General features: G+C 55.9%; 2 protein-coding genes across 6 annotated transcripts; both read left to right on the top strand.

Annotated features, from left to right (window-relative positions):
- The first annotated feature begins 57 nt into the window (after positions 1-57).
- GDPD3 (glycerophosphodiester phosphodiesterase domain containing 3) lies at positions 58-5482 on the top strand. Of its 3 annotated transcripts, XM_072753537.1 has the most exons (11): positions 58-423; positions 672-714; positions 954-1089; positions 1178-1223; positions 1361-1479; positions 1569-1658; positions 2012-2145; positions 3414-3473; positions 3578-3629; positions 4921-4955; positions 5285-5482. In XM_072753537.1, exons 1-11 carry the CDS (start codon positions 279-281, stop codon positions 5286-5288), a joined length of 864 nt encoding a protein of 287 aa, XP_072609638.1. In that variant the 5' UTR covers positions 58-278; the 3' UTR covers positions 5289-5482. The 3 variants fall into 3 exon arrangements, with proteins under 3 accessions (XP_072609638.1, XP_025866882.1, XP_025866883.1); XM_026011097.2 differs by lacking the exon at positions 4921-4955; XM_026011098.2 differs by lacking the exons at positions 58-423; positions 672-714; positions 4921-4955 and adding an exon at positions 726-853.
- A 998-nt stretch (positions 5483-6480) lies between these two features.
- YPEL3 (yippee like 3) lies at positions 6481-10287 on the top strand. Of its 3 annotated transcripts, none has more exons than XM_072753538.1 (5): positions 6481-6854; positions 7556-7738; positions 7843-7886; positions 8100-8208; positions 9803-10287. In XM_072753538.1, exons 2-5 carry the CDS (start codon positions 7622-7624, stop codon positions 9890-9892), a joined length of 360 nt encoding a protein of 119 aa, XP_072609639.1. In that variant the 5' UTR covers positions 6481-6854; positions 7556-7621; the 3' UTR covers positions 9893-10287. The 3 variants fall into 3 exon arrangements, with proteins under 3 accessions (XP_072609639.1, XP_072609640.1, XP_025866885.1); XM_072753539.1 differs by lacking the exon at positions 6481-6854 and adding an exon at positions 6923-6976; XM_026011100.2 differs by lacking the exon at positions 6481-6854 and having other exon boundaries at positions 7372-7738.
- The last annotated feature ends 96 nt before the right edge of the window (positions 10288-10383 follow it).

Raw genomic sequence — 10383 nt, 5'->3', positions numbered from 1 at the left:
TTGTTTCCTGCAGTGTGGCCAAGGAGAGCAGGGTGCTGGGGTCTGTGAAGGGTCTAAAGGTGAGAGAGCCAGGGCTGCTGGAGTCTCTCCTCCTGCCTTTCCCCCATCCCCAGCTGAGCACTGCAGCCTGGCCTGAGGCCAGGAGCAGGCTCAGCAGGTCCCAGGGGTGTGGTGGCGACCAGTGGTAGAGCCAGCCTACACTGGGCAGGCAGTCAGCAGAGGCAGCACAGTACATCAGGAGCGTCTGGGTTCACTCGGCGGGAGCCCAGCGAGGCAGCATGACCATGAGCCCTCTGCTGTACTATGCCCTTCCCACCCTGGGCAGCTATGTCATGCTCTCCATCTTCTTCCTGCGCCGGCCTCGCCTGCTGCACACACCCTGGGCTCCAGCCTTCCAGCCGCGCCTGGGGGCCCACAGGGCAGGTGAGCTGGGCTCCGGTAGGAAGGGAGGATGGCGATGGTGACTACTGAGGGTGGAGTCGGGACAGCAAGGTGCCAGGGTGGACAGCAGCAGGGGAGGCCCCGGCAGCAGGCTATTAGAAAGCAAGCTGAGCCCCAGGGAGGAGGAGAGCCAGGTGGCAGGGCAGGATGTGGAAGAAGGAAGAAGAGGCAGGGGATAAGGGGAGAGGTTGGAGGCCAGGCCCTGGGACCCACCCAGTTGCCCCACACAGGATCTGGAGAGCGACTGGAACACACCATAGAAGCCATGGAGAAGTGAGTGTACCTGCCCCCAAGCTGCAGCCTGAGGTGGTGCCAGACTTGCACTGCATGACACCAGAGGGCACCACTCACTTCTTAGCCTGAGTGACTGGGGCCCCCTGGAGGTGTGCAGCGCATAGCTGCACATCCTGCTGTGAGTCCTGCCCCACACTCCCCTAAACCTCCGCACCACCCTGTGATCTGGTCTCCCCCTTTCCCTGGGTGCCCCCCTGCACTGACCTTCACTCTCTTAGCTCCATGGCCCAGCGATCCGACTTCCTGGAGCTTGACTGCCAGCTGACACGGGATGGTGTGGTGGTGCTGTCCCACGATGAGAACCTGTCTCGCCAGTCAGGCGTGAATAGGGATGTGAGCAGCTTGGACTTTGAGGTGGGCTTTGCCTGGCCCCCCACAACTCCCAGAGAGCCACTATGCCTCCACTCAAGCCTCCTGGTGACTTGCTCCCTATTCTCCCCAGGAGCTGCCCCTCTACAAGGAGGAGCTAGAAGTTTACTTCTCACCAGGTGAGAGCATGACCTCACCAAGTGGGGTCATGTCCTCACTTCCTGCCCTCTCTTCTCCACTGGGACTCTGTTCCTCCCACCGGGTTCCCACCCACCCCACCTATCCCCCTCTGATCCCTCTTGCACAACCCACCTAGGCCACTTTGCACATGGGTCAGATCGGCGTATGGTGAGTCTGGAGGATGTGTTCCGGAGGTTCCCTCGGATGCCCATGAGTGTGGAGGTCAAAAAGGGAAATGAAGAACTCATTAACAAGGTGGTACTACAGGCAGGGGTGGGGGGAGCCTGGGGCCGGAGAGAGGCCTGACTCCCCTTCATCATCATCATCATCCCTCCCCACCCCAGATAGCTGGCCTGGTGAGGCACTTTGACCGCAATGAAATCACCATCTGGGCCTCAGAAAAGAGCTCAATCATGAAGAAGTGCAGGGCTGCTGTGAGTCTATGCTTTCCCTCCTCCAGCCACTCCTCCTCCAGGAGGAGGAGGCTCCAGGGCAGAGGCTGGGCAGGTCTGGGGTGTGTGGAGGAACTGACTGGCCCTGAGAAGGGTCTCAGAGGGTAGAATTTGGAGAGGAGAGATGCTGGAGAGAATGTGAGCACAGGCATGATGGTGGGAACTGGGGGATTGGGGAGGAGGGGAGGGGTGCAATTAGGCCTGAACACCTGGCCAAGGTTATAGCTTTGATCCTGCAAGTAGTAGAGCTTCTGAATGTCCAGCACTGTTTCCCCTGCAGCCTCTGCTTTTCCAGAAGCAGACTGACCCCCGTCTCACTTCCCCTTGCCTCCCAGAACCCCGAGATGCCATTCGCCTTCACGATAACCCGAGGATTGTGGTTGGTGCTTCTCTATTACCTGGGGCTGCTGCCCTTCGTCCATATCCCGGAGAGGTTTTTCATCTGCTTCTTGCCCACCATCATCAATAGGTACCCACAGGGTTCCTGTTTTCCTTCTGCATCCTCCCCCAGGTCCCCAGATGCTTCTGTCCTCAGATAAATACCCCACACCTCAAGCCCCAGCTCCCTGGCCATCCTCAAGGATAGCCCCCAGGGTCCTCTGAAGACAGTGGTTCTCAGCAAGCATTCATGAATACTGAGTGAGGGCCCACGTACCCCTTGAAACTCTATGCAGATGTGTGTTGATGTGGATAGAGTTTAGGACAAAGTATTTATTTATTCATCCATTCATCCAACAAATATTTATCGAAATGTTTACTCTGTTCTAGGTGCAACTACACTAGTAAATAAGATGTGAGTGGGGTAAGGTCCCTGTCCCCAGTGAGCCTACACAGTCTGGCTGGGAGACAAATATTAATCAGTTATAGTATCATTCTCTGATTCTCAAAAGGAAAAGCAAGCTTTCTCCTGCTGGGAGACCAGGATTAACAAAGAAACAGCTGGGTAAAGTATCAGGAATTTGGATACTTCGCCAGCTCTTAAGCCTGGCCCCTCCCTTCCCTTTTTGAGAACTCTGTGGCAGCTCTAGTGCTTTCTTCTCCCTTCTGTTGCCCTGAGGGAGGTCCCAGCAAGCCCCCACAATCCCTTGCTACAAAGATATCATCAGACTACTGCGCTCTGTGTGCAGAACCTTATATAGGGTTTGCAAAGTGTCTTCACATCCCTTAGCTGATGAGAGCTTTACCTTGCAGCAGCCCAGAAGTTACAGGAATTGTGACCCCCACAGTACCCCCGGAGAATCTGAGGCTCAGAGAGGTTCTATTATTTGCTCAAGGCCACACAGCTGGAAGTGTAGGGTACGAATTTGCCTGCCTGGGTCTGACTCCAGAGCCTGCACTGGGACATTTATAAAGGGCCCCTAAAATCATCCCTGACGTGGGCCAATCAGGACGATAAGCAGACCCACTGAGCATTGTCTGGCCTCAGGAAGCTGGTCAGGCCCAACCAGGGGACTTTCAGATTGCACATCCAGCTTGAGAATTGAGTAGGCTCTGGTCTTTGGCTCTCAAAACTGAGCTTCCTCTTTTGTAAAACAGTGAGGAGAAGGCACACTCTCCAAGTATGCAGGCCCGGATGTCAGGGTAGAATCTCACCCAGCAGCAGAGGACTTGTTCATCTGTGGAGTTGCAAAGGTTCTTCTAGACCGGCCCGGGTAACACTGGCCAGGGGCCACCAACACCCCACCCCTGTGACAGAGTAAGATGCAGGGGACTGACCATGACACTATCTCTCTGCAGGACCTACTTCCCATTTCCCTGCTCTGGGCTGAACAAGCTGGCGGCTATGGTTTCCAAATGGTGAGGGGGCAAGGATGCTGGGTGGCATGTCCCCATAGAGACCTACCACTGCCCTTCTCCCTCGTCCCCTCTTGTCACAGCCTTTGGCACTCGCTCCCCACCAGGTTAATCATGAGGAAAAGCCTGATCCAACACCTGGAACAGCGAGGAGTGCAGGTGAGGCTTGACCGTCACCCCCTCAGCAAGTGGGTGGTTCACAATGTGAGCCTAGTACAGCGTTCCAGGCACAGCTCTGCTACCAGCTAGCTAGGTCACCCGGGCAGGTCACCTTTAGAGTCTCAGTCTTTCGATCTGTGAAGTGGGGGTCATGGTATATTTAACTGGTACCTAGCAATGGCTTGATAAGCGCCAGCCATTATGATGATGATGATGTATTGAACCTACTGTCCTGATTCCTGATGAAGGGGTGGGAAAGAGACCAGAGAAGGTAAAAACCAGCCCAGCCTCCTCCCTGCCCCTCTCCTGGGCATCCACTTTGACCAGGTCATTTAATTAGCAGACCTTTGTTGAGAATGCGCTACAGTCCAGGCATGGCAGTGCCAGGGAAGGAGCATGGAACTTACCATCAAATCAGGGACAGTGGAAGGAAATGAAGCAATCACAGGGCACCAAGTGGACAGAAAGGAAATAGCGCTGTGCTCTGTAGGGTCAAAGGAGGCCTTCAGGAACAAGTGAGGAGCTGGCTGGCAGGGAGAGAAAAGGAGAGCATCTCCAGCAAGAGGCTCAGCATATGGGAGAGCCAGGAGGAGCCAGAGGCCATGGCAGTGGGAGGAACTGAAGAGAGGTTCCACTGGGCTGCAGTGTGGAGGAAGTGGTACAAGGAGAGCTGGAGAAGGCAGCAGTGGCTGAGGCAGGAAGCCTGTGAGCGTCAGTAAGGAGCCCAGACATCAGCCTAGAGGAAGGGAAGCTTTTGAGGACCTTAAGCAGAGGAGAGCCCTATCCAGTTGAGTTTGTGACTAAGGGTCACTCTGGTCATCATGTGGAGAAGAGACTGTGGGGGCCGGTGGAGGAGGCAGGTGCTGTCACTGTCAGGTGTCGGGCTTAGGTGGCAAGCAGTGGGATGGATGGAGGACTCAGCTGACAGGCCAGGACTTGACTGCCCAGATGCAGGGATGAGTGAGGCATGAGGATGACACCCCTCTTTCAGATTAGCCCCCCCCCCCCCAATTCTGAAGGTTTTTCACCACAACTCTGGAGGTTGGATCATCATTTTCATTGGTCACATTAAGAAACCAAGAGATCCAGTGACTTGCCCCAGGTACACATACCATCTCTCCCCATATCCATGCCCACAAGAGAAGACTCAGGCATCAGGGAAGATGCAGAGCAGACTCAGGGAGACTGGGAGAGGTCCACAGCTGGCTTTGCAGGGGAGAAGAAAAGTGGCTCCGATCTGAACCATAGATGATTTCTCTGGCATATGTACTCTCATCTTGTCCAATTTCAGGTTGCCAACGTGAAGTCATTGAGCACAGAGTTTGGGTAACATTTCCACCTTAAACAGTCAACAGATGTGACTAACCTCCAGGGTGTAGGTAGTAGTAACATGTAGTAAAATAATAAGGAAGTGATGAGTTTTGAGTATTTATTACATTTTTAAGAGCATTTATTGAATTACAAATTTATATAACTTAGTATTACATAATGGCCGTGTTTAATAACCAACTTACAAAATTCCTGATGATCCAACAGTCCTCTCCAGCGTCCCACTGCTGGGAGGTCTCCACACAGAAGGGCTCCCACCATCTGGATGCAAGGGGAAGTTCCAGGTAAAGCGGTGTGAAACTATGAGCCCCTCCCTCCCCACTCAGGTGATCTTTTGGTGCCTTAATGAAGAGTCGGACTTTGAAGCAGCCTACAGCCTGGGGGCCACCGGGGTCATGACCGATTACCCCACAGCCCTGAGGCACTACCTGGACAATCACCGAGGAGCTGCCCAGGCCTCCTAAAAGCCCAGAAAACCTCACCCTCTTGTCTAGGTCTCTTTCCCAATAAATATCCTCTTTTGAGTCACAGCTTGGTGTTTGGGGGGGCACAGATGGGACAAGGTCCTAGCCGACTGCAAAGATGGCCACTGAGGGCAGAAGAGGCCAGTCTATGGCCAGAGTTTGGGGCCCTAATCAGCCTGACCCACTAGTTCCACCACATTCCAGACCCAGAGTAATGCCACACCCTGTGCCAGCCTGGCCTCCACGCTCCTCAGGAATGTCCCTTGCAGGAAGGAGCAAGGCCTCTTGCCCCTTCAGAGCCACAGGTTCCACTCTCTTGAGGCCCTGAAGAGCCCCAGGCACACACAGCAAGGGACTTCATCTAGTCCTGTGGGCCTCTTCACCAGGCTGCAGAGGGTGGACATGGCCTTGGAGGCTGGATGCTCAGTGCCCATCGATCGGCTGCCTCAGCCTTTCCAACCCTCCATACCCACACCTAAGCCAGAAGCTCCCCCAAACTCCTCAGTCCTCTCCAGCCCTAGTACCTTATTCCCAAACAAATCACATCTCACAGGCATTTGTTGACTACTTTAGGCCAGGCTTCTTACTGGGGCCGCTGCAGGGGGGAAGACAGGTCTAGTAGGGTAGAAACCCTTGGAAACCCACAGCAGACCCTAACCCAGCCTGCAGAGGCAAGGGCATCAAAGGAGGCTGCCTGGAAGAGGTGATGCTCAGCAGTAGGAACTGGCATGTTCTGAGGCTCCAGCTCCCAGAGGCCTAAGGCGGATGGGTACCCTTAGCTCTCCCATTCCCAAAGAGCGGCCGATCGGACCAAAGTGAGAATCCCAATTTTGCCTCTTTCCTCCTGCATAGCCTCCAGAGAGCTGCTAGACCTCTTTGACCTCTGCTTCCCTGTAAAATGGGAACAATAGCAAAAGCTGCCTCGTAGGATTGCTGCGGGGATTAAGAGAGTGGGGCACGGGCGGTGGTTAAACGCAGGTAATTACGGCGATTATTTCCCCGGGCGTGCGTCCAGACACCACCCCCCTCCTAACCCGGCGCAGCTCCGGCACCGCAGAGCCCGGCCCCTTCGAAGCCCGCGGGAGGCCAGACGGCGAGCGGCCTCGGGCCGGCGGGCTGGCGGGCGGGCCGCAGCCGCATTTCCGGGCGGGCCGGAGCCGGGAGCAGGGGGAAGGGCAGCCCGGGCCTGCGCTGGCCGCTGTGTGACGCGCCCCCTCATTTGCATGCGGCGCGCCGATTGGCCACGGCGACCGCCGGGACCAGAGGCCGGCCCCCTCCCCCTCCCGCCGCAGCGGCGGCAGCAGCTGGTCTCGGTGTAAACAAGTCGCGGCGGCTGCGAACCCGGGCCGGGGGGGACGGCGCCCACCAGGAGCGCCCCCCACTCCCAGGCCAGGCCACCCCGGCGGACTGGGCCCCCGCGCGCCCAGGCGAGGTGAGGCCCGCATCGTCAGGGCTGCGCGTCGCCCCGCGCCCCCGCCCCGCCAGCGAGGACTGCCCCCTTCCCCCGGCGCCCGCCCCCCACCCCCGCGCCCCAGGTGAGCCTCGGGGTCTCAGGTAAGGCTCCGCGACGCAGGTAAGAGACCCTCGGCACAGACCGGGCCTCGGCGCCCCCCATCCCACCCCAGGTAAGAGCCCCTCCCCTCCTAGGTGACTCTCCACCTTCAGTGAGGGCCCCTGCCTTCTCCAGGTGAGGGACCCTCTCCCCAGGTGAACGCCCTGTACTTCACGTGCAGCCGCTTCCCCGCCCCCCTCCGCCCCCGCCCTTGGCAGTTCAGGTGAGGTCCTAAGGACCATCCAGCTCCTCATCCCTCCCTACTTCCCCCTAAATGAGAACTGAGAGCTCATCCCCTGCAAAGCCCCTTCCTCCAGCTTCAGTTACCAGGTCAGCAGGGGTGAGGCCGGAAGTAGATGGGTGACTCACTTCAGGCTCCTCCAAGCCTCAGTTTCCCCGTGATGCAACTTGAGGCCTCCTCAGTGAGTCAAAACTGAGCTGGCTCTGGCCCCTGGAGAAGCTGCTGGCTCTGGGGAGAGAAGACAGCAGCCAAGTGTGACAGAGAGAGTCCCCATGGCCCTGGGTGTGCCTGCATGTGTGTGGCCCAGGCCCTGACAGCCCACTCACTCCCTTCCCTGCAGGCACTGGGCTCCCTCTGCTCCCCGTGGGCTGCTCCCCGCGTGGGGCCACTGCCCCCGGCCCCCGCCATGGTGCGGATTTCAAAGCCCAAGACGTTTCAGGCCTACTTGGATGACTGTCACCGGAGGTATAGCTGTGCCCACTGCCGCGCTCACCTGGCCAACCACGACGACCTCATCTCCAAGGTAACCAGGTCACATTTGGGGCTACAATGAGAGGCTAGAAGGGCTACCTGGCAGCTTTCCACCAATAGCCCTGACTCCCTTCCTCTCTCCCTCCCACCCTTTAGTCCTTCCAGGGCAGTCAGGGGCGTGCCTACCTCTTCAACTCTGTGTGAGTATTTGGTCCCCCTTCTTTCTTTTCCTGATCTCTGTCATGACCTATGACCCCTGGCATCATGCTGAGACTCCCAAAGTCCCCTGATTCAGGTTAGAAGATGTGATCGCCCTTCTCTTGGATACTAAGGACAGACACAGTTGGATACAAGCTAGAGGGGGGCTTTGTGATGGCAGGACCCTCCCTGGGACTGCCCCCATCTCCCCGCAGGGTGAACGTGGGCTGCGGGCCAGCCGAGGAGCGGGTGCTGCTGACAGGCCTCCATGCTGTTGCTGACATCCACTGCGAGAACTGCAAGACAACTTTGGGCTGGAAATATGTGAGTCTGTGACCTCTGACCCCAGACTACTCTTTGACACAACCTCACATCACCTCCTCACAAGCAGTCGTGTAGTAATCTTTCAGAGCACACAGGCTCAGCTCCCACAAGTCAAACTTTTTTTTCATCCCCTGACTATGCTCTTATCTGTCACATCCTGCAAGGGGTTTTTAGAATTTTTCTCTCCACCCATCCCTCTCCTCACATGCGCATGCATCCCCATCTTAGAGATGAGGCCATCATCAGAATGACCATTTATTGAATGTTTATGGGCCATGCACTCTGTGTGCTTGCCACACATTATCTCATTCCATCATTACAACAATCCTGTAGGTAGAGTCTATTATTAGCTCCACTTTACAGAAGAAAAGAAGGCCCAGAGATGTTAGGTAACTTTCCCAAGGTCACACAATGGTAAGGAACAGAATAGGGACCAGAATCCTGGTTGTGGGTTTTGTTTAACTCCACATCTTTGACCGCCAGCTTCCACTGCCATTCAGAGGTTCAGAGAAATTGCCCAAGAACTCACAGTGACATGGAGCTTGCGTCCATGAGCCTCATTTTCACTGCCCTCCTTACCAGAGCTGCTGTCCAGGGTCTGATTTCACTACCTTGAGTCTCATTTCCTTATCTGGCAGTGGAGGATAAAGCCATTACCTGGCACCCAAAATTGTTATGGGGATCAGATTAGATGCAGCAAGAGAAGATGCTCTGGGGAAACTGCAAGGAACAGGACTCTTCAGGCATCACTTGGAGCTGCAGTGCCTCTGTGGGGTAGATGCCCCAGACAGAGGCAGGCGGGCTGCCTAACCCGAGCTCACCCTTGCCCTTGCCACACATTTGCTTTGCATCCCCAGACGGGTGATTCGACCTCTCTGGACTTCTGTCAGATAAAGCGATGGCCTAATCCAGAGGCCAAAAACTCAAGTGCTTGCATCTGGGGAGGGAGGGGCTGGTCTGGCAAACTGGAGTAAGCCTGGCCCACCTATATTTTATTTTTATTTTTTTTTAAATTTTTTAATTTATTTATGATAGTCACACACACACACACACACACACACACAGAGAGAGAGAGAGAGAGAGAGGCAGAGACATAGGCAGAGGGAGAAGCAGGCTCCATGCACCGGGAGCCCGACGTGGGACTCGATCCCCGGTCTCCAGGATCGCGCCCTGGGCCAAAGGCAGGCGCCAAACTGCTGCGCCACTCAGGGATCCCCCACCTATATTTTAGCATTTTAAAGTTATTTTTACTAAACTCTGCTGGCCCAACAAAACACACGCATAAGTCAAAACTGGCCTTCAGGCTACCAGTTTGTTGTAATCTCTGGGTCTTTAGGAAACTTCCATATCCTCTCTGTTGGAGCCAACATTAGTACTTAAAAAGTCCCGGTAATTCAGAGTTTTGTCTGTCCCATTAGTGAGAAGCCTAGCTCTGTCATTTCCCTGCTGTGTGTCTTGTGGCCAGGTGGTTTGGCTTCTCTGCATGACAGCTTCCTTATAAGTAAAATGGGGCCAGACATACCTGCTCCCCAACCCTAATCTCTTTTTGGTAAAGACCTTGCTCCAGGGACGATGTCCTCTCCCCTCTTTTCAGGAACAGGCCTTCGAGAGCAGCCAGAAGTACAAAGAGGGGAAGTACATCATTGAACTCAACCACATGATCAAAGACAACGGCTGGGACTGACCCCTGCTCCTGCCGCATGTGGCTCGAGCCTGGCCTGGCCGCCAGAGGGCGCCACTGGCTTCCCTCCACAAGAAGGGAGCCCTGGACCCTCAGGGCCCCCGCAGAGGAAGGATCCAGCTCCTGTACATATATTTTATTGCATGCACTGTGACCTTGGGGGGAGATCAGAAGGTGGACGACACCCCCGCAACTCCCTGCGATCTGGCTGGCTTGGATCTCGTTTTTAACCCCTTCCTGCCCCGCCTTCCCTATAGATATGGCCTGTGTGCTGCTCCCCCGGCCCCAGTGCACCGTCTGCCCTGTGAACTCCCCCCACCGGGCCCCTCTTACCCCACGCGTGTCTGCTCCCCTCGTTCTGTAGCGTTTGTACATAATAAAACAATGAAGTGGAGACAGCCCCAGGCTCACGTGGAATCCGGGAAAGGGGACTCAAGCATACAGACTCCTCTGTAGATCTGTTCTTTTCTGGGCCCCCACATGACACGGGTGGG

Source organism: Vulpes vulpes, chromosome 3 (assembly GCF_048418805.1).
Source record: "Vulpes vulpes isolate BD-2025 chromosome 3, VulVul3, whole genome shotgun sequence".
Taxonomy (NCBI): Eukaryota; Metazoa; Chordata; class Mammalia; order Carnivora; family Canidae; genus Vulpes; species Vulpes vulpes.
The sequence above is the reverse complement of the archived record's forward strand: the minus strand, read 5'-3'. Positions and strand labels throughout refer to the sequence as shown.